General features: G+C 35.8%; 1 protein-coding gene across 6 annotated transcripts in view; it reads right to left on the bottom strand.

The window, feature by feature from the left end:
• Positions 1–24,565, bottom strand: part of sorbs3 (sorbin and SH3 domain containing 3) — a 60,170-nt gene that overhangs the window by 2,260 nt on the left and 33,345 nt on the right. For 4 of the 6 annotated variants that reach the window (XM_058784563.1, XM_058784561.1, XM_058784564.1 and 1 more), the window contains 15 exons: positions 22,257–22,320; positions 20,541–20,564; positions 20,247–20,340; positions 20,024–20,114; positions 16,013–16,087; positions 12,868–12,978; positions 10,101–10,156; positions 7,782–7,846; positions 6,566–6,618; positions 6,423–6,469; positions 5,429–5,543; positions 5,224–5,349; positions 1,923–2,405; positions 616–710; positions 189–295 (listed from right to left, as the gene is read on the bottom strand). In XM_058784563.1, the coding sequence (XP_058640546.1) occupies positions 189–295; positions 616–710; positions 1,923–2,405; positions 5,224–5,349; positions 5,429–5,543; positions 6,423–6,469; positions 6,566–6,618; positions 7,782–7,846; positions 10,101–10,156; positions 12,868–12,978; positions 16,013–16,087; positions 20,024–20,114; positions 20,247–20,340; positions 20,541–20,564; positions 22,257–22,320 (1,606 nt within the window). The remainder of the gene's footprint in view (positions 1–188; positions 296–615; positions 711–1,922; positions 2,406–5,223; positions 5,350–5,428; positions 5,544–6,422; positions 6,470–6,565; positions 6,619–7,781; positions 7,847–10,100; positions 10,157–12,867; positions 12,979–16,012; positions 16,088–20,023; positions 20,115–20,246; positions 20,341–20,540; positions 20,565–22,256; positions 22,321–24,565) is intronic. The other 2 variants (XM_058784566.1, XM_058784565.1) reach the window with 2 other exon arrangements.

Raw genomic sequence — 24,565 nt, 5'->3', positions numbered from 1 at the left:
CGTCAATTTAGCCATTTCAACATTGCAATTAAAATATAATTACTAAATATGAAATTATAATATGAGGTGATAATCAATATGGTACCAATATATAATTTGTTCCAGTGGTTGATCTCTTTATCCTGTTTAAGAGGGCAGTTCTTGGCCAGAATGAGCTGTAAAGTGAAGCAAACTTAAAGGGCCATTACCTACAAACCAGCCGTCATCACACTTCTCTATGACCTGAACGATGTCTCCTTCTCTCAATTCCAGCTCGTCTTTGTTCTGGGGTTTATAGTTGTAAACCGCTTTATACCTGAATGCAAAGAGAAAGAGTGAATGAAAAAGAATAACCAATGATCAAGAGTGAAAACTGTAGCTGGATTAACCCTAGAAATGTCATGTCTACATTCTTAAAGGGACAGTTCACACATAAATAAACATTGCCATTTACTCTCTTTCATGTCAGTCTAAACCTAATCTTTTACAACATGATAAATGAAGAGATTTTTCAAATGTTCTTTTTTACTTAACTATCCCTTTAATCAATCATAAAACTTATAAAAGGGAATTATGTTCCTATGTCTGCTTGAATTAGGTCAATAGTAATGAATTATGTACTGTATAAGTACTCACGGTTGTCGTGAATAACCCATGTTCACAGGAGACTGTGATGTGGAAAGAATTTTAACATCTGCATTGCGCTGTGGAGATTGTGTTCTGGTCCCATCCTAAACATGATTGTTAAAAGTTTTATTCATTTATATTTTTCCTAAAAATATTATGCAATATGTCTGAAGTATTCACACTCATTCATGGACACATTTTTTCCTTGAACATGTTTTTATGTTGTTACTTGTGATCAGCTGATATTGATTTTTCACTTTTGGTCCTTACTGTGTATATCATTTGATTTAATAAAAATGCATGAGATATAAAAATAAAAGTTCTTAAAATAAATAAACGTTTATTTGATTCGAAAGAAGTCCTTTATGCCCACCATGTCTGCATTTATTTGTCTAAAAACTACAGTAAATTGATTATTAATATTATATAATTAATATAAAATTAATAATAATTATTAATATAATATAAAATTATAATATGTTGTGAAATATTACAATTTAAAATAACTGTTTTTAATGTAATTTATTCCTTTAATGTCAAAGCTGCATTTTCAGCATCATTACTCCAGTCTTCAGAGTCACATGATCTTTCAGAAATCATTCTAATATGCTGATTTGCTGCACAAAGGGGAAAAAATCGTATTATTATCATTGTTGAAAACAGCTGTGCTGCCTAATATTTTTGTGGAAACTGTGAAGAAACACGTTTTTTCAGGATTTTTTAATTTTTTTTCCTTCTTCAGGATTTCAGGATTTTCACTTTTTATCAATTTAATGCATTCTTATTGAATAAAAGTAACAATTTATTTAAAAAAAAAAAAAACTACTGATCCAACTGTAGTGTTCAAATAAAATTACTAAAATTAAAAACACATTTTTGCCACAATACAAAAACATTCCACCATTCAAAAGTTTGAGGTCAGTAAGATTTTTAAATATATTTGTATGAAAGACTCTTCTGCTCACCAAGGCTGCATTTATTTGATCAAAAATACAATAAGAAAACAGTAAATTAATATTTTGTAACAGCTTAAAATAACTGTGATCAGCAAATGCTGATTTGCTGCTCAAGAAACATTTATTATTATCAATGTTGACAACAATGTAAAAGGCCTTACAATCACATTTTGATAAATTTAATGCATCAATGCCAAATAAAAAATAAAAAAATCTTACTAACCCCAAAATTCTGAACTGTACTGTACAAATAAAAATACTCGAATTTGATAACACTTATTTGCCACAAAACATTCAGTAAAAACAATCTAATTAGTAGGCCATTCACATAGATAGGTAGTGCTGTTAGTCTACACAAACCTGTGTGATGTACGGAGGGTGCGAGCTGCTGTTGGCTGGCAGTCCCGGGCCCTGTGGAGATGTCAGCACATGATTGGAGGGAGACATGGGTGATCGGCTGTCCTTTTCCAGTGGGCTGTGAGCGTGCAGCGATCCAGTCCGGTTGTTTGTGGGCGAGAACAGGAAGTGGTTTGAAGGCTGTTTTGGGGAGGTGGGCTGTGCGTGCGACAGTGAGGAGCGTGATTGGCTGGAGTGTTTGTGAGGTGAAAGCTGGGGTTCGGGGGAGCGTGACAAGGGAGACAGAGGGGAGTGCTGTGGTCGACCAGGGCTGAGGGGCTCTGGGGTAAGAATGGGAGAAGATGGAAAGTCATCACTGCTTTTAGTGCGGGGCATTTTGTTGACCTGGACGTAGTTGATGGGGAAGATTCCACTGCGGCTGGTGCCGGCGATACGCCCCTCCAGCCAGTGATCATCAACACGCCTGCTGATAGAGATCACCTCGCCCTGAGACAGAGACAAGAGACAAGAGAGAAGAAATCTGTTTGGTGTCAAATATCACAGTTTTCTGGAATACTTGCTTCTGATTGGTCAGTCGCAGCATTCCATGGTCGAATATTTGTGTATAATGATGTTAAGCTGTAAAATTTGCAGTAATTGTCTGTAATTGTTCCAGGCAACCATTATCCTATATATTTGTACTAGTTAGGGCTGAGAGTTGATTCCAAAAAGAGTTTATTTACACGTCTGAGCATGAAATGATTAAGATTCATTGCCCTAATTACCAAACTCAAGCCTTAAAGCAGCGGTTTTTAACCTTTATGACTCTAAGGCCCCCCTACTGTCTACAACAATATTCAAAGGCCCCATGACTTTTTCAAGTGGTTCATGATTTACTCTACAAGTATTAAGAATAAGTATTTAAAGGGGTCATGGACTGACTATGTTTTTTATTTTGTTCTGTTCTCTGAGGTCTCTCTTATAATGTTAAAGATGTTATAGTACATATTTATGATTTGGTTTCTGCGTAGACCTGCACGTTCACCACTCTTGTAAACACTACATGCGCGAATCAGTGGGCGGGGCTAAACAGGCAGTGATGCTGAAGCAGGCGTTTTTTTCTTTTTCTGCAGAGGCGGTGTTTATCCACACTATTACATCAGTGTCACATTCTACAAGCTGTTGTTTTGGCAGACTGCCTTCAATATAAGCTGTTTTTAGACTAACGAGAATGTTTTGAGTTCTGAAACTTACAGGATGTTTTTTATAGTACAGTGACCTCCTTCTTATGTCAAGAGATCAAGGGAATTTTGGTTCCTCAGTTCATGACCCCTTTAAGAATATAACATTTTATACACTTAGATTTATAAATAATACGTTTTTATTAATCTACATAACATTTCTAGGTCTAGAAATCACACTTTAAAAATTAGACTATTTCATATGCAGGGTTTTTTTAAAGGGGTCATCGGATGCAAAATTCACTTTTACATGTTGTTTGAACATAAATGTGCATTGGCAGTGTGTGTACACACCACCCTATAATGATAAAAATCCACCTAGTGGGGTTTTTTTTAAATCCAGATAAATAATATCCCCTATTTCAAATCAAGCCGTTCTCAGATGCCTGTCTGTGTGACGTCACACAGACCCAGGCCCTCCCACGATTGTTGATTGACACTAGTGTTTTACCTTAGACCCGCCCTGAGTGAGCTGTGAAGAGTCCGCCATTGTTTCGACGCCGGAGCAGGAGTAGACAAGAATGACTCCTAAGTGACTGAGGTGTTTTGTTGTTGGGTGTAATAATGAACATGGCAGTCATCATTTACTCCTGACATCTGAGCCGCTGAAGACGCATTGGAGTACGTTTGTTTTTGAATGGAATGCTCCCCCAATCTACCTAAATGCGTTTATGTTCGTGCAAATCATTCATGATTCAGCTTCACCTCCAGAAGAAGTGAGTATTAGTTTTTTTAATGAATTTTGCAAATTGCCTTAATGAGCTAGTTAGCAAGTTTCACGATGAATGCGGCTAAAGTTTACAGTCGCTCAGAGAACTGGAGGGAGAGGGGCGGGGCCAGCAGAGCTCATTAGCATTTAAAGGGAAATGCACTGAAACAGCTTGCTGTGAAAAGAGCTGTTTTTGACAGGTTAAAAAGGGTGTTGTTTTACACTATGTTATAGACTTTTCATTAAGACCCTAAAGAATCATATCAACTTGTGGAAAATGGGCATCCGATGACCCCTTTAAGACTGGGGGAATACTTTAAAAAAGCTGTTCTTGAGGCGGGTGAATTAAAATAACATCTTGATTTTTTTTGTTGTATTGTCTTATTTTAATGTAATTCTGTTTTTAATGTCTATTTTATTTTATACTGAAAGTCACTGTAACCTGAATGTAACCTGAAAAACAGTTTAAACATTCTTCAAAATATCTTCTTTTGCGTTCCACAGAAAAAAAATGTAATCTTACAGGTTTGGAATGACATGAGGGTGAATATATGATGATAGTAATTTTGAACAAACTATCTTTTTCTAGCAATGGGAATTTTGATTTATTTCAGTGACTTGGAATACTTTAGATTGAGATTGACTACATTTGGTGTTACATCATTTCTCCAGCAGGTGGTGACCTGTGATTAATTTTGAGCACAGATAATTTGAAATAAATGCCGAATTGTTCACGATCGAAGTATTATGAGAGCACCAAAAGCTTGTCAAAGTCAAACTTTCTGGAAAAGTTTGCCCCAACTAGTAAAAACCTTCAAACTACCATTGGTCAGTCTGTGGTGATTATGCAATTGGTACATAGTAGGTGTGGCTCTGGGGCTCCGGTTCTTTTTTTCTGTTCAGTCTGTCAAGGTCAGACATCCGAGAGTGAAAACATGAACACTCAACACTGCTGTTTTCTCATTGCTGTCATTTTTGTTGTGTGTTTATATTGTTACTGTGAAGAAAGCATGCAGCACATATTTACATATTCATCTAAACACCACTCTAAGCAGCGTTGGGATGTTCACTAACAGTAAAACCGCTGCTAAGGAATTTCAAACTTCTTTTTACCTCCTAAGCGAAAAACTAAAAAGAAGGCCTTTACTTAACTGATCAGTGCAATCCATCAAACCGTGAACACAAGCACACCATTTAAGCCAATGAAAGAGGTCACAATAAGTATATTCATTTCAAACCAGCCACAATTTAAAGAGGTTTCCACCTCAGCTCAATTAAGAATCAAGAAAATTTGGAATCTAATATTTTATGAAAATCAACTGTACACAATAGATTAGTTGTAGTATATGGTGTGGATGTGCAGTGTATATGGTACCTTTTTGAAGGACAGTTCCACAGGCAGGTCGGCATTGAAGTTAAACAGGGCTACAGCCTCTCCGTACTCCAGCACCTGGATGGTGGGAGACTTTATTGGTGTGGGCTTCTCTGTTGGAGGAATAATCTGAAAAGAAAACATAGGAATGAGTGTAAATGAAAAGAAGATGATGTGAAGTGTTTCATTTGCATACATATAAACATACCTCCACATAGCTGGTGGGAAAGATCCCCACTCTCCCATGATGCTCTCCTTCATACCAGTTGGCATCCACTTGCCGGTGTATGTACACTACATCACCTTTTTGTATGGTCAGCTCCCTATGGATGAGAGGATTAAAAATAATAATAATATTTTTATTTTATTGCAGTGGCATAAATATGGAAGCCTGTTTCCACCACTGAATAAAAAATAAAATAAGGTAAGTGCAACTTTTTATCTCGCAATTATGACTTTTTTTTCAGAATTGTGAATTATAAAGTCAGAATTATGAGATATAAACTTGCAATTGTGAATAATATAGTCAGGATTGTGAGATATAAAGTCGCTATTCTGACTTTTTTCTCGCAATTGCTAGTTCACAACTCTCAATTCTGGCTTTTTTTTCTTATCAGAATTAAGAGATATAACCTTGAAATTGTGAATAATATAGTCAGGATTGTGAGATATAAAGTCGCTATTCTGACTTTTTTCTCGCAATTGCTAGTTCACAACTCAATTCTGGCTTTTTTCCTCAGAATTGTGTGATATAAACTCACAATTGTCAGTTATAAAGTCAGAATTACAAGATAAACACTTGCATTTGCGAGTTATAAGTCAGAATTGTGAGAAAAACTTGCTATTATGACTTGTTATAATTAATTATTTTACAATTCTGACTTTTCTTGCAATTCTGACAGCTTTTCTCAGAATTGTGAGATATAAACTCGCAATTGGGAGTTATATCTAAAGTCCAATTCTGAGGAGAAAAAATATATATTTTCTTACAACTGTAAGTTTATATCACAATTCTGATTTTATACTGAAACTTGCCATTCTGAGAAAAAAAAGGCAGAACTGTGAGATAAGAAGTCGCAATAACCCTTTTTTATTTTTTATTCAGTGGAGGAAACGGCTTCCAAATCCTTCATATACTGATTCCAATTCTGCAAATAATTACGAATAATGAAATCTGTGTTGTGCCTTTTGTTTCTACTTACTTTGGTGACTGTGCTTGGAAATTAAATTTGGCTCGCGCTGCTTTCATCTGTGTAAACAAACATGCTTTCTTTCTAAACATCTGTGTCAAATATTTACCTTCCATTCAAACCTCAGAGATGAGAAAAATGATCAAATACTGTACCTTTCTCTCTTCTTTCTTAGGTGGGAACTCCGTGTCTGATGACATTATGCGATCTGTAGAGGAAAGTAAAGACCATAAATGAGATATCGGCCCATAATATATCAAAATCAAAAGCAGAATTGTGTCTATTGTTAGCTTGCAAGTTTGTAGCACTTTTACACCCTAGGGTGAAGGATGTGGTGATCATGTGAAGGATCTCTTGGTGATCTTGACTGCTGAAAATTAAACTAGGGCTTCTGTGCACACTGGCTGTTAAAGCTTTTTTTGTAGCTGGATACTTTACTGTCTTATGCTGTTACATAATCCACATATTTGAGAGGTTTTAATGAGGGGTTTCACAGAGGGGTTTATAGCCAGTCTTTGATCAGTTCATGTCATTTGTAATAAAAAGATCTGAAATTGCTATTTATGGTCATTTGTTATTTTAGGCAATTCTTTTCATGAATATTTCAAAGCATGTTAAGTCACAACAGTTTGGAGTCCGTAAGGTTTTTTCTTTTCTTTTTGTTTTTTTTTTCAGCAAGGATGCATTTAATTGACAGTAACAGTCTTTAACAGTAAAGACTGTGACTTTCTATTCATCAAATAATCCTGAAAAAATGTATAATAAATTTATTCATGTATAAAATATTAAGCGGCAAATCAGCATATTAGCATGATTTCTGAAGACTGGAGTAATGATGCTGAAAATTCAGCTTTGCATCACAGGAATAAATTACATTTTAAAACATATTCTCATAGTTCATTTGCAATAATATTTCACAATATTATACTATTTTTACTGTATATTTGATCAAATAAACACAGCCTTTTTGAAAGAAAATCTTACCAACCACAAGCTTTTGAACGGTAGTGTATAGTTTGGAGAATTAATTATATTAATTCCTGTTTTATCTTTTTTGGCTCAGCACTGGTTCATTGGGCCTCCAGATCTGCACACGTTATTGTGTTTACAATGGCAGAGTCTTTCTCAATTAATCTCCAGGAAAAACAACTGGATCAATCTAATCTGCAATCAAGACCTCCATCCTGCTGCTTGTAACACACTTCCTGTCCTGCTGAACAGTGATGGACTTCATTTGTTTTTCTCATTTCGCAGAAATGTGTTTACTTTGTATTAATTGGGGGGAATGAGAGGAGAGGAGAAGAGTGGCAAAAAGTACAAGGAAACAGGAAACGCAGGCGAGGAGGGGATAGGAAGATGACTATATCTTACCATCAGCATGCATGAAGTTCGCTGTTGTACCCTGCTTTACAGCAAAGCAGGGGATTATGGGGTAGCTGGAAAAGAAAAACAAAATTATCATGTGACAAATCTAGCCCAAATACTGTAGAGGCAGAACACTGAAGTAATAAAAAAGTTCATAACTTATGATATGCTTACACAACAATTATTGTACTAAAAAGCCGAAAAGTTTTTCTTTTAAAAGTTTTTTGTATGGACGACAGCGTTGTCAAAAACGATCTTTGATCACACAGATCCACAGAAATGGTTAAAACACTGAATTATTCATGCCAGGCCAAAAAAACACTACACACCTGCACACATACTGTAGCTATAGACTGAACACCGTCACCTTTTTCACAATTTCATGTTTTTGTAGTTTACACGGAGACAATAAAGGTAGCGTTTTCAAAAACTTGCATTTTGAAACCTGTTTTCAAAAGTTTGCGTTTTCAGGCCGCCATTGTCATGTAAATGAACAGCCAAAACACATAAAGTTTCCAATAAGGAAAAAAACAAAAACAAACAAGATCTTATCTTTTTCCTAAACATCAATGAGATTTAGTAAATGAATGAACAAATTCTTAGGATTTTCTCCCCAAAAAAACTCCAATAAGCTTGCATGTGTCTCCTATAGAGTTTCAGAGGAGATCTCAACAATGTCTGTGCACAAATTTACCAAGACACCAAAATATGCAATTAGATTGAACATAAACTCAAACATTTGTCATTATCTTCCCAGACCATTCATTTTACAGCTCTACATTCAACTAATACACAAATAAATACTCTAAATAATTACAATGCTGACACACAAGAACAACAGAGATCTCAGTCTCCTGAGCTTTGAAAAAAACAACCCTGGGTTACATGTGAGACTCAGGAAGAATTCCATAAAACACAACAGATGGTCTGTCTCAGCCATGAGGATCGAAATGAGAATATTTATGAATATGTGACAGACCTGAGAGATTTAACTAATGGTGGAGGATTCTGCTGCACTAAACATCTTTAAACATAATACTGCACAAGATAATACTGTATACGTAAAAAAAGATTAAGCCTAAACATCATAATTTTGCTTGAGTTAAAGTGCCTTATTTTAACAATACTTATACATAATATTGAGTGTTATATCAAATATCATGCTGATAAAATGGCAGCATACCAATTCTTGAACCCAACAACCAGTTACTTTGTTAACAGGTTTTCAGCCCCAGGGTTATTAATCGTTCCAGAAAGAGGGAAGCTATAAAACTGTCCTCACGCTGTATCCTTTTTGTAGCAGCAGGGGCATTTATGGCATTTGGAGGGTGGGGAGATAGTCAGCGGGGGGCTGAAGGGGGCAGAAAGCATCAACATGCCACAGAAAAACAGAGCGAGAACTCAAGAATGTGTCAGATCCAGTGAGATACGGGCCCCTGGCGAGCAAATACTGAAGCTAAAGGTGTCAGAACGGGCATGAACATCTGAAGTACAGGCCTGGAAGGACCCAACTTTGCCTTTTATAGCTCTGCTGTGTCAAAGCACATAAAGAGAGGGATAACTGCGATGCAGGCAGACACACACACATCCAAACTGCGTCGAATACAGTCTGAGAACTGAACCAATACTGTACCTCTTTATTAACCAGATGAACAAAGTCAAGCATGTGAGTAAAGACCGAGACATCCTCAATTTGACCACACACACGCTTAGACATAAACACACACACTCTGACAAATACACAAACACATGTACAGGCACACAAAGAGCTCAGCATGGGGTCGGGTATGTGGGCCGCCGGCCAAAGAGTCAACAATTAACCAATCAGACGAGGAGACAGGCCGGGCATGTCATATGACCTTAATAAGACAGTGAAAACAACAGAGAATGTACCGCATGTGTCACATTTCATCATAATTAATTAAACTGATTCATTATTAGATGTTATTTCCGCAAAACACTCACTTTGAAAACACCCACCTTCTTCATATTCAGGAACTTAATATTATAATATATAAATTGAGAACAGACAAATACAGCGAGATTATGAAGCTGGATAAATATTATATTACATTACATTACATTACATTATATTATATTATAACTTTGACCATTAACTTTTATCCAAATGACATAAAAGCCATTCATAACTACATAACATATATACAATTAATTAAATGAATTTGCTTTAGACTAAGACTGACCCTAAAGTGCGTTTAATTTAAAAACAATTTTAAAAAAGTATATTTACCAAGTTTTGTCATATTTGGCTAACTTCTAGGGAAAAATTTGTTCTCAAAGTATAATTAAGTAAACTAGGCTTACCTGTTTTCTTGTCTGTTGTCTTCTGTTCTTATGGTTGCTGTGTTGGTTTTAGCTCCCTGTAAATAGAAATCACAATTTCATTCAGCTCTAACACACATGAACTCTCTCAAAGACACAGTTAAACAGGAGCATTTGGGAGCAGCTCGAAGGCAATCTCAAGAGGCGGTGACCATTCCTGCACTGAACGCTGCACGGCTCCCCTGGGTCCTACACTCCATTCATTTTGCTCGCATTGTAAATGTGAATCAGATGGAACCGGTGATGTAATCAGCTAAGATTTCCACAGTTTATGATTCACAAGCACAGGGAGAGCCATACAGCCTTAAACAATTAAAGGTGCAGTATTCATTGAGCCAAAAGCTAATTTTAGATTAAAGGAATAGTTTGATTTTAAGCGAATAGCAATATAAATTTGTGAATATGAAACATAAATATGAGTCTGTTTTTCACATAAAATATGTGGTGTATTTCATTAATTTTGGAGTTGTGTCTGATTTAGTGTCCTTTCATTTCTATTGTACTGAATAGAGCAACAAGAACTTTTGTTTTCAAAGAAAAAATGAAAAATGACAGTTTGAAATAAGATTTGAAAGTTTGAAATAATGTTTTTAAAGAAGTCTCATATGCTTGCCATGGCTGCGTAAATCATTATCAAAGTAAAAACAGTAATATTGTTATATATTATTACAAGTGTTGAAATTTTAAAATTATTATTACAATAAATAGAGTATGTATTATAAAAATAACTGTTTTCTATTTAAATATATATTTTAAAATGTAATTTATTCTAGTGATGGCAAAGCTGAAATTTGAAATTAATACTGAGCTGAGAAAGAAATTAATACTTTTATCCAGAAAGGATGCATTAAATCAGTCAAAAGTGACAGTAAAGGCATAATATTACAAAAGATTTATATTTCAAATAAATGCTGTTCTTTAAACTTTTAATTAATCAAAGAATGAATGAATGAATGAATTTAAACTGATTAAAGAATATTGATTTTTTTTTTTTTAAAGAAATGTTTAAATCAGCATTTTAGAATGGTTGGTCCCACTTCATATTAGGTGGCCTTAACTACTATGTACTTACATTTAAATTAATAATTTGATACAATGCACTTATTGTGTTCATACATGTTTTTACATTGTACTTATATTTTTAAAAATACCTATATGTAATTACATCTGTAATTAATTTCTGTAATTACATTTATAATTACACCGTTGACCCATCCCTTACACCTAAACCCACCCTTAAACCTACCCATACCACCAAACCTGTCCCTAACCTTACCCATAATCACACCTTAATAGCAGCAAAAGTGTTTTGCAATACAATATGAACACAATAAGTACATTGTACTTATTTCTGATGTAAGTACATGGTAGTTAAGGCCACCTAATATAAAGTGTGACCAAATGATTTCTGAAGGGTCATGTGACACTGAAGACTGGAGTAATGATGCTGAAAATTCAGCTTTGCATCACAGGAATAAATTACAGCTTAAAATATATTCCAAAAAATCAAAGTGGGCACACCATAGCTCCAGAAATAGAAAAATATCTCATCAGACTGATGAAGAGTGTCTAAGCTCGAAATGTCACCTGTAGTGAGAACATAAATCAATAATTTTCTATTTCTAGAGCTATGGTGTGCCCACTTTGATTTTTTGGTTCATATTCTTGTGTGTCGGAGCACCCACATTGAGCTTTTTGCCTATTGGAATTTGCCTGGTTTTTTTTTTGTTTTTTTTAAAAAAAGCCTTGGTATTTGGAAAGGAATGAAGGGCAACTGATCATTTTTGGGTGAACTGTCCCTTTAAGAAGCACAAAAAGAGAGGCATGGCAAGAAAAGGATCAAATAAACAGAGCTGGGATATAAAGAGCAGACACTGCGCAGGTTGGCGTGACTCAAACGAAAGCTCAGCAGTGGGAGGCTGCAGACTTTGGCTGTTCGGCATGACAGGAAGTGACAGAGAGGATCAGCATGCACAGCTGTCAGAACAGAGCCAACATCCAGCAACCTGAAGCACACTGACAGGAAGATAACAGCAGTGGCCAGAAACGCAGAAAAACAACTGAGAGCTTAAGTCTAATACCTTTCCTGAAGGGTGTGGGAATTTTAAAGAAATCAGGGAGGTCATAATGGATGACCGAAGTCTAGCTAGAAGTCCAAAAGATTTAAAAGCCATTGAGCAACTGATACAGTACGCCAAATACAACTTCACAAAACTCTGTCTTATCTAACTGCCGTGTCTCTGTTTTTCTTTGACCCTCACTCTCTAAAACTTTGAAGAAGGTGTTTGTTTAGTATTTGCATGGTATTCTGGGTGTGTGTTTGAAATAGACAGGCCACAAATCACAATAAGTTGAACTGGAATTCAAACTGGAATGTCAGGAAGACTTGCAAAACAGTTTAGCAAAATACAATATCATTCAAAAATGATTGAAAAAAATATTTTCATTTAATTGAAATATATTAAATTGACAAGTTATTTTAAATGTAATTAATATTTCACAATATTACTGTTTTTACAACATTTTGAATCAAATAAATGCAGCTTTGGTGAACATTCAAAAACATTCAACTTTAACCCCAAACGTTTTTGAATGGTAGTGCATATCATTATATGAACTGAACTAGATACAGATGTGCAGTAGGAGATCATAGACAGTTAAAGTCTGGTTTGAAGGAGGAGCGTGATAGAGGATTTCATGAGTATTGTTGAGAACTGTGAGTGTGATGTGTAGACGGGAGGGTCAGTACCTCACCCCTGCCTCGCCGCTGCTGCTGCTTCTGTGACAGCTTCCTCTCCAGACCGCGAATGTCCGAGTCCAGCTCCGCCTCAAAGCGGTTCAGCTCTGACACCAGCGTCGCCTGAACAACAGCATGACAGCCAGGTGACACATTGGAAATTATGTGTTGGTGTGGATTCACGTGTCCAAATGTAATCTGGTACTTCACGTGATTTCATGTTAATGAAACTTTGACAGTGTGAAGATCACAAAACATTTGGAAATTCCTAAAACACAGCATAATAAATGACGATAGAGAGCATGTCGAGTATTTACAGAAGAGAAGAGCAGGAAAAGAATATGCCTTCATTTATTCAGATTATGCTGATTACATACTTAACCAGAACATACAGTAGCCCCTCACTGCAGAACAAAGATCCAGGGGGTGGGGTTGGATCCACATCCAGGGGGTGGAGATTGGTAGGTTTAGGGATCAGGGGGTGGAGACGGGTAGGTTTAGGTAAATGTAAGGTGGAGTTGGATCTAGACCCAATCACACCCCCTGGATCTTGTGTTCTGCAGTGAGGACTATCTCAGAACATAAGCCTCGTTCAGACTGTCAGCCCAAATCCGATTTTGTGCATATCCGGATGGAATCTGATTTGAATAACTGACTGTCCACACAGTGTATCGCAACTGTTCATATCCGATTTGTGTGTCCACATACGAGCTCTTTCGTTTTATGGCATGTGCATTGGTTTCTATGGCAATGCCGTTGCGTTGTTATGCCTACACTAAAAACAACAATAACAGCAATACAGTTTGCAATACAGATGTTGTCTCACGACATGACAACATGCTGCTATCACGGTTGCGCTGTATTATTATATTTCGTCTTGTGAGGCAGCATCAGAAATGCAGGAAGCTGGAATGTGTGGCTTTATTCAGTACTGCCGTCTCCGCTACTTTCAAAACTCAAAGAGGTGCGTATACTAGCAGTATATTGTGTTTTTCCGCTTGACTTGCGCTTCGACACAAGCTTGTTTCTGCAAAGACGTTCAGCATGTTTTCTACAAAAATGTCTGACATGTTTGTGTTTTACGTGAGGTGAGGATGTGAAAAAGCGACGCTAAATACGATCTGAGCGGTCAGACTGAAATGGATTTCCAGAAATGTGATTTGAATAGGATTCCAAACCTATGTCAGACACCAGGGACGTGCAGAGAGTTCCTCAGGGGCAGGGGCTCAAATGTAAAATAGAGAATGTAAAAAAAAAAAAAATATATATATATATATATATATATATATATATATATTTTTTTTTTTTTTTTTTTTATATATATTTAAATATATTTTATATATATTTACTCTGTCGTGTGTGTCATGTGTTCCCGCCTCTTGTGTCCATATTTGGTCATGTTCCTGTCCTTGTTCTGTGTGATTATTAGTTTATTCAGTTCAGGTGTGTCTAATTATCAGTAATTGTCATGTGTATTTAGTTCCTGCCTGTTTAGTTAGTTTTTGTCTGGTCTACTCGTTATTCCCCGGTGTTCCTGTTTGTGTCAGCCTTGCCTTGCCTTGCCTTGCCTTGCCTTGCCTTGCCTTGCCTTGCCTTGCCTTGCCTTGCCTTGCCTTGCCTTGCCTTGCCTTGCCCTGATGTCGTCATTAAAGACTATTATTTTGACAAGTTTATCCTCGTCTCCGTGTTCCTCGTTCCTCCCTGCTGTGTGCACCGTGACATTATCAATGTTGGAAACCTGTCATACTTTTTTCAGGATTCTTTGATTAATAAAAAAAAAAAGCACAGCATTTATTTGAAATATAACTTTTAACAATAGCCTATACGTTAAAAAGCTTGAGGTCAGTAGTTTTATTTTTTTTTTGAAAGATATTAGATTTCATTCTACAAAGATTTGCTAAATTGATTGAAACAGTGATAGTTAAGATTGATATTGCTAGAAAACATCTCTATTTTGAATAAATGCTTTTCTTTTAAATTTTTTATCTATCAATGAACCCCAAAAAAGTATCACGGGTTCTGAAAATAAATAATTAAATATATATATATATATATATTTTAAAGCAGCACAGCTGTTTCCAATATTGATAATAAATCAGCATATTAGAATGATTTTGAATTATCAAGCACTGAAGACTGCAGTAATGATGCTGAAAATTCAGCTTTGCATCACAGAAATAAATTTTATATTTTAAAGTATATTAAAATAGATAAACATTCTTTTAAATTGTAATAATATTTCACAATATTACAGTTTTTTTCTATATTTTTTATTTTTTTTTAAATGCAGGCTTGATGAGCGTAAGACACTTTCATAATGCTGCATAATTATAAAAAATGGTAACATGATAAAGTCCTTTCATGTCACCATTTCGCCAGCCTACACTTCACATAATAGGCCTGTAGGTGGCACTTAGGCTTCATTAACTATGAGAGTTTCATGAAATAGTAAAGGTGCATCATACATAAATGTAAGTGAATTGAATACTGGTTACCATTATTGCGAGACAAACCGCAGATAAAATGAGACAAACCGCAGATCCAGATCGCTCCACAAATAAGCGCTTTTCTCCCATGAAATTTTCAACCGATTTATGAATAAGAATGGAAAATGACCGCTCCACTTCATATTATTGTCCAGTGAAATTTGAACTTGAGCCAGATCATGATTGGTTGGTGTATTATACATGATAAACGGGCATTGATGAATTATGTAATATTCTAAAATATATAATATATGGATTTTTAATTAAATCAACAAACTAGCTTTTAGTATTTATGAAAAAAAGTTAAAAATATTGTTTGGTTTATCTTTTACCTTCCGTTGACCCACTCACTGAAAGAACCATATATGGCTTGAGAGCCTATAGGTTTCAGAACAGACTGTGGAATATCAGTCAGTGAAGCAAAATGCACGCAACCCATAGCAACGCCTCAGATTGACAGATAAAATAAACAGGAATTTTCCTACTTTTGAGCGATTAGTTACCATTTTGTACACATTGTCACATTAATTATAATTCAAATGCATTTTGTTTTATTGACTACAATATCATTGCTATTTGTCTGAGAGGGGCACTTTTGAATAATTTTGAAAAAGGGCAGGGGCTTGAGCCCCCAAATCCCCCCCTTCTGCACGTGCCGGTCAGACACTCACCTCTATGGACGGAGGCTGGGATTGAGGTTTCACTGGGCTGTAATATGAAGGCAGCTGTGACTCAAACCTCAGAGACTGAAAAACAACAATAGTACAATATCATTAGACCACATTCAAAACCATATTGTACTTGAGCTAGCTGTCAAGGGAATATTTGTCGTTTTCATTTAGTTCAACTTGATGAACTAAAATAAACTAACACTGAAATAAAAATGAACAAAAACTATACAGACATATTTTAAAAAAAACAATATTACTAAAACTGAAATTAAAAACTGTAATACTATCTCAATGAGCATGTTTACATGCACACCAATACACTGTATAGGATGGTAAGACTCACCGATTCGTATTGGTGCATCGGTATAAAAGTTAACAATGCAATGCATTGATTTAAAAAAAAAGTGTGTGCATCGGATGTCAGCATTTGTTTTGCGATGCATCATTTCTAACATATTTGCATCAGTAAAAAATGATTTATTTAGATATAATTATTAGTAGATGCACTACACTTTTATGATGTGTTATTTTGTGACCAATATTTTATTTGTAGATTGATTTCTCCTCTCTAAACTGTTTCTCAAGCGTGTTCTCTCACCACCACCACTGCTGCTACGTCTGTCTAAAGCCAAAGAAATAAAAGCGAACTATCTGTACCATATTGAATTGCATAGCATCATATTTTTTTTCATATTGGATTGAATTGCATTGTGTTGAATCGAATCAAAATCAGATCGCACAGCATTGTAATAGTGAATCGTATCGCATTGCATTGGTAGCGGCTTCATATGTATCTTTAATGTATCGTATCAAGATTACAAATCGCATCAACCTCAGTTATGGAGATGCACATCCCCTAATACACTGATAACTATATCAAAAATCAGTTTATTAAAATAACCTGATTTACTGGTTTACATGCAAATCAATAATTTGGCAATGCATGTAAACTGTTTTACAAAACTGTATTAAAAATCTGGTTATTTCCTGGTGGTAACAAAAAAAAACAAAAAACCAGTAAGCATCCATGTATTCTCATTAAAGAATTCTAGTTATTATGTGGGTTGTGATGTTAAATAAAGCATTAAAAAGCCCAGAATATTTCAAAATGTCTAGCACAGACTCATTCTCCGCTAATATTTGAGGTTTCTAATACTGTAACATTTAAGCTACATGAAATGGGAACACATATTTTGTAATTTCTTGGGTTGACACAAAGTCAGAATTTGTGGCTGTGGCTGGATGTGCTTAAAGCTTTCCCGTCACATATCACACATGCACACTTCAAAAAGCAGATATATCGCAGATTAAGGTGTTTACATGCTGGGCAAAATCAGGGTAATGGACAGAAATCTATGTCGATTGGTTTAGTCATAAGCTGATTATGACCATAGGCAAATAAAGGAAACGGTTTAACGCGTTTACATGACCACACCACACTCGGTGTCAGCTAATTAAACATAATCAGGTTATGAACATGCATGTAAATGCACTCATGACATTAAAATAACACTTTATTTTTAAGACCTACAAGTACAAGATACAGGAAAGAACTGAATACCATTTCATAACCAACTTAGGAGCCTATGTAACTATAAACCCGATGTGTTTCGCCTCATTTAATTGTAGGTAAAGAGCAGACATCAACAATTTGCTATTTTACAAGCGCTCCAGACAGGTAGGATCATGTGAAAAGCTCCTCACTCTCACATATCTTGGCAGCTAATAATCTTATTGAAGCCAAGTCAGACATCCAGAACCGTTAACTAAGACAAGATAAGAGATGTCATCTTTCAAATATGTTAACAAAGTAAAGCTGTCTTTAGTGAATGAAATGGAGATGACAGCTGTCACATTAAGGGAAAACAGCATGAACAGCTATTGACAACTCTACAAACTACGGTGCTGTTAAATCACACAAGCAGTTAACAGGTTTAATACATATCACAAGACTGCCTTCCTTCGCACAGCTCCACAACTAGAGATGAAACAATAGATCCTTTTATTCTCGTATTCACACTGAGCCAAAGATAAAGTCAGTCATAAACAATCAGGGTCCTGACAAACATCTTAATCTGAGAATTTTCTAAGAATTTATGTTAACTAATAATCCAAATTCTCTCATGGCCCTCAAATAACACCATATTATACGTCGTTGGGATGTCATAACCAAGTAAAAAAATTATAATGATGATATAAGTGAATATTAACCTTTGCAGAAAGCATAAACATCCAGCACAACAGTATATGAACATACAGATGTCCCTTACCATAACCATGTCTCTGTATGAGATTGTTTGAGCTGTATTATGAAAATTTCTAATAAAACTGAACACCTTTTAGGCAGGATCTGTTGTCACACAGCGTTTGCTTCTTGACACAAATCAACTTCCAGATGGTCAAGTTCAAATTAACGTTTACAAGTAGAAACCAGAAAGCAAAGTGCTCACTCATCCATTTCATAAGTCAAATGCACTGAGGTGTGAATCTCATATGACAGCTGAGGTCTCACAATAAGCGAATTTCAGGAATAACGTTTTCTGAGAAACAAGCCCAAAAAGGTTTGTTTCTTATTAAAGCTATGCCTTGAGTCATATGGACTGGCACTGGGGGACTGGTTTCTGTGTATTATATGTTTTGTAGGAAAAAGTTGCCAAAAAGCATCAAGATGGCATGTTTTTGAAGTTCTAAAACTTTTTTTTTTTTTTTGCCAGTTGTCCAAAGCATTATTGTGTCTGTTGAAAGCCTTTTTGTTACTGTGTGTTGGCATTCCACCAGTCCACTATCCCTTTAAAGCTTTGAGACTAAAACACCTCATTCTTAAAAGGATATCTGATCTTAATCGGGTGTAGATCACACCTAACCACCTACACAGCATCATTACACAAGAGCAGACTGAAAACCTCACATTCCCATACCTTTTCATGGCCAGTTATTCACTGCAACCTGAATATTCATTTCAAATATATATATTTGAAAAGAACATAAAGCTTAAAATGTCTTGTAGTTTTAAAACTCTGACTTTTAGCCAGACGGATGGACGAACATTGCAGAATTTGAGAAGAGTGTCAAGTCAGTTTCTGTAGATGACTATAGTACAGATGATGACTATAACTGATGACTATAACTGCTACGCATACACAAGCTTTTCTCATCACAATTCTCTTTAATTAACATACAAATGTGCACAAACACAAATATGCACCTTAGAATATGTAATATGTACCTTAAAGGTTATTCTGAGAGTGAAGTAATGTAATTGTGACTGAAGTCTGAAGATATTTAAAGTATTTTTACTTAAATCACACCTCACTGTACCGAGTGATATATTATCCTCACATAAAAAGTGTTATATTTTGTACATTTGAATGGGTTCATTGTTTGCATTTTATTATGTTTATGCATTGTAAGGAATATACCGAAATATCAGTATTAACACTGTGTTTTATAGTTATTTGTGCCCGATGAAATTATTAAAGCATTATATTTGATGTATTTAGATACAGACATTACTCTTTTATTGAATTAAAGTATGAAACATCTACAAGCTCTCACTGATATGCCTTTATATGCTTTAAATGCCAGTAGGGAAGCTGTCATCTTCTCCTCCCTCAGATTCTGGCCAGCAGGACGGGCGCAACTACTTTTCCCAGCATCTTCTTATCACTCAATCGATCGTTTTAAAAAATGCAGAAGTTTGATTTCAAAAATCCACATTAAAGCACCTTGCACTTAAGTATAAGCATAAGTAAAAGTGACTAACTAACCGACCCACTTACAAAATGCAAATAGACAGCAACAAAAAGGCTTTTAACTGACACAATAATGCTTTAGACAACTGGTAATCGAAAAAAAAGGTGTTTTAGAACTGTAACAACATGCCATCTGGATGCCTTTCAGCTCAGCTTTATATTACAATACACAAATCCCACCGGTCTTTTTGCAACAATATTTCTAGTTACACTGCATGGAGAGGTCTTCAGGTGATGGTTAATTACAGCTGTCTCTTACCCGACTACGATCCTCTTCTGCTCCCTTTCCAGGCTCAAAGTCAAAAATACTCTTGGGTTCTGGGTGCTTCCCTGTGTCGCCCAGATCAGCCCTGTAACACACACACAGGCCACTTTACTATGCAATCATTGTTGGTTCTTGCAGAAACAGATCCCAACCTGCCCAGTGTCTGTGTAACTCCTCTCTCTCTCTCTCATTCTCTCTCTCTCTCTCTCTCTCTCACCAGTCGGGCAGGGCTCCGTGAGGGGTGAGGGTGAAGGGGTCTGAGCGCCCGTCCTGCTGGCCACAATCTGGAGGAGGAGATGATGACAGCTTCCCTATCGCCATTGAAAAAAATCATATTAATGAGAGTTTATAGATACTTCACACTGTCATTCAAAATGAGAATCATTTCTATATCTAAATGCATCAAATACAAAGCTTTAACAATTTCACTGGGCACAAATAAGTGTAAAACACATACAATAGAGCCCAGAAATAAGTATAATGATTTCATATTAACTATTCAGCTACTCACTTTCTCTCCAGTCATGCTCAGGCTCTGCAGGAGTAAAAACATACTAAGTTAAATTAGAAGAAATGACCCTAATATAGCTATATTAGCTTTACTAACTAATTAGGGATGCATGATATATTGCTACCATATCATGGTATGGGCAAATATTAGATGTTTAGAATGTTTGAATGTTTTATTTTTTTAATAAAAATAAAAAGAATGTTTTATGGTTATACCTTATTTTAAGGTGTCTTTGTTACAGTGTAATTATACAATTATTCTTCTATTTTAAATAAATACCGTTTTTTTTAGCTCGCTGTTCATCAAATAATCCTGAATAAAAATGTATCACAGTTTCCATACTTAACTTATTTAGCAATTGTCTTCAAAACTGATAATAATGGATCATATGACACTGAAGACTGGAGTAATGATGTTGAAAATTCAGCATTGCATCACAGAAATAAATTACATTTTAAAATATATTCAAATATAATTATTATTATTTTTTTTAAATTGTAATAATATTTCACAATATTACTGTTTTTACTGTATTAAACAAATGCAACCTTGGTGAGCCGAAGAGACTTCTCTCAAAATATTTTAAAAACCTTCTCAACCCCAAACATTTTAAGAGTAGTTTAGATTATGTAATATAGAATTTCAAGATAATCTATGTATCAGTTATTGGCCATAAAACAAGCAAACAAACAAAATAAAAACATGCCAGAACTGTATTATTAATACAGCCCTATAATTAAGTACAAAATTATATAAAAATATACATTTAACTATACTGAACTGCAGATGTTTGGCTGCATCTTTATAGTTATTATCTAAAATCACACCAATATCTAGATGTGGTTTAGTTGTTAAACATATGAGCTTTATGCAAAAGGTTGCTGGTTAACACAGAGCAATCATGAACTATATCACCATTATAACCTCAACAAATCACAGAGTGCTCATGGGAGAATGACTGTGTAATAATTGTACTGTAAGTCTCTTCAGATAAAAGTGTCATTTAAATGAACCACTTACTATACTATTTAAAGACCAGATACCATGTAAGATTATCACATGACAGCCAGCTATTAACTTCTTTCTTTCTATAAGCTCAGTAAGTCTGAGTTAAACCAGGTGTCTATGAAAACACATTGAGCATGTTGTGTAATGCAGCTTTATGTTGTTCATAATTACTCAACTACATCAGCTGCTGTTCCAGTTATTAAACTGCAAATGTCTGTACATTAATCAAGGGCAGAACCCTGGCCAAATATCCTGGAGGGATTTTCTGAAGTTTTGTACTGAAAGCCTTATAGCGGGAGTTGGTGTAACAGCAAACCTACACACTTCTGCTGCTGTTGTCTAAACCAGCTCAAACCAGTTTTGTTGTTTACAATAAAAGTTTGTGCTTTTTACATTTTAATGAGTTTGAAATCTCTATCTTTTAACTCAGAAGCTTCACTGATGAAGGAAAGGCACAGTGCGATACCCTGAATCCCATCATGCTCGGCAAAGCCTATCTGGTTCCGCTTTCAAAGGGTCAATTGTGCACTTTCTCATTGAGCTCCACATGTGCTGAAAGGTTAAACAATGTTCAAGAAATGAGGTCTAAAATTTCTAAGCCAGAGTTTGGCTTTATTCTTTCTGGATCAGTGCAGAATGTGACAGAAAATAATGGAGAGGAATTTCCTCATTGTTTCAGAGAGAGAGAGATAGGAGGAGAGCACATACCCTCTGGTTTCTTGTGGATTTGTTTAAACATGCTCCTATACCAGTCCTTGGGCTTGTTTACGCTCTGGAGATAGGGTTGGGAAAGAGAAAAATGCATTGTTCAAAATAAAAACAAAACATGCTGGCATAAACTGTGTGCTAAATATTTTTAATCAACATTTGTGTCTTGTTTATAAGTAAAATATCTCAACATAATAAAAAAAAAACGTAACAAATAATTTTATAAAATTCTAAAAATATATCTAGATTTTTTAATATTATTATATCTTGAGCATTTCTTGAAGTTCTTCATACCACACTGGCAAACGCTTTTTCTTGTTTTTAGCATAAATAAAATACAGCGAGACTTGTTTAAAACAAGACAAATAATTTGCTAATAGGGTAAGAAAAATAAACTTAATACAAGAGGTGTTCTTAATATCTACACCTTACAAAATCTTTCTTCTCAAATACATAAGTCTTGAGGTATTCTCATATTTTTATCAGTATTTTGAAAAATTAGATTTCATTTTTGTATTTAACGTTATATTTTCTGCTATTTTAGTTAAAGTTTTAGTTTTTTTTGTCATTTTTATTAGTATGCTGTTTTAAAAATATGTTTATATAGTATTTAAGTTTTATTTCTAATTTGTAGTTATTTTTAGTTATAGTTAAACTTGCTAAAGTAGCTTATATATACAGTATATATATATATATATATATATATATATATATATATATATATACACACATACATACGCTGTATGTACTGTATGTATTATTTATATATTTATATAAGCTACTTTAGCAAGTATTTTTACTCGTTTTTAAGCAAGTTTTTATTTTTGTCTGCTTATTTGAAGCTTGCTCACGCGATCAGCTGTTTTCCGCATCTCACAGCGCGTTCACAGTGAATGCAGTGAACTCCATTACTGCATATATACTGTGAGTTTAGCGCATATCTGGGAACGCAATGGCCACCAGTTGCGCTTTTTCACATTAGCATAATTCACAAAATTTTAGTGGGTAAGATTTGTAACAAGACGCGTTTGTCAAAGTGTTTTCCCTGAATCTGGAGTTTTCTGTCAAAATAAAAGCTCAGCTGCAGTTTCCGCCAAAATAAAGGTTTATCTCTTGCAAGCAAGAACTAAAATTATCAAGGAGAGTCTCGCTGCAGAACACAAGATCCAGGGGGCTTGGTTGGATCCAGATCAAACTCCTCCCACCTTACATATACTTAAACCTACCCGTCTCCACCCCCTGATCCCTAAACCCACCCATCCCCACCCCTAAACCCACCCATCTCCACCCCTAAACCAACCCGTCTGCACCCCCTGATCCCTAAACCCACCCCTAAACCAACCGTCTCCACCCCTGAACCTACCCGTTTCCACCCCCTGATCCCTAGACCCACCCATCTCCACCCCTAAACCTACCCGTCTCCAGCCCCTGATCCTTAAACCCACCCATCCACACCCCTAAACCAACCCTGTCTCCACCCCTGATCCTAAACCCACCCATCCCTACCCCTAAACCAACCCTGTCTCCACCCCTGATCCCTAAACTCACCCATCTCCACCCCCAAACCAACCCGTCTCCACCCCCTGATCCCTAAACCCACCCATCTCCAACCCTAAACCAACCCGTCTCCACCCCCTGATCCCTAAACCCACCCATCTCCACCCCTAAACCTACCCGTCTCCACCCCCTGATCCCTAAACCCACCCATCCCCACCCCTAAACCAACCCGTCTCCACCCCCTGATCCCTAAACCCACCCATCCTCACCCCTAAACCTACCCGTCTCCACCCCCTGATCCCTAAACCCACCCATCTCACCCACTGTGGATCCATCCACGCCCCCTGCTTGTGTTGTGCAGCGAGCCCTACTTGAAATTATCAGACACACACAAAGAAAATACTGTACAGGCAGAGCACGCTCATTGTTTATTGGAAGAAAAATATAAATATTGGAAAGGGAGTTTATGTTAATGTATTTCTGAAGGGAACTGGCTTCAGAGAAGTTTCGATGACATTTTTTTCTCTCTCATCACTGTTCCATAAGCGCCCCCTGCTGTCAGAGAGTGACATTATTTTTTGCAATTGTTTTTCAATATATGGCTATTACTGTCATAGGAATAATAATAAAATTTGTACTATTATTATTGTTGTTGTTGTTGTTGATATCATTATATTCTAATTTGTTTGGCTTCCAAATTCACCGGTGTGAGTGTAATTTAGACTGAGACACTACATCACAAGAAACACATGAAACTTCATTTCACAAGCTTTTTTCTTTGTTTATTTTGCACATTGAACCTGCATTGGAGC

Source organism: Onychostoma macrolepis, chromosome 08 (genome assembly GCF_012432095.1).
Source record: "Onychostoma macrolepis isolate SWU-2019 chromosome 08, ASM1243209v1, whole genome shotgun sequence".
NCBI classification, from domain to species: domain Eukaryota; kingdom Metazoa; phylum Chordata; class Actinopteri; order Cypriniformes; family Cyprinidae; genus Onychostoma; species Onychostoma macrolepis.
Note: the sequence above shows the minus strand (reverse complement) of the source record. Positions and strands in the feature narration are given on the sequence as shown.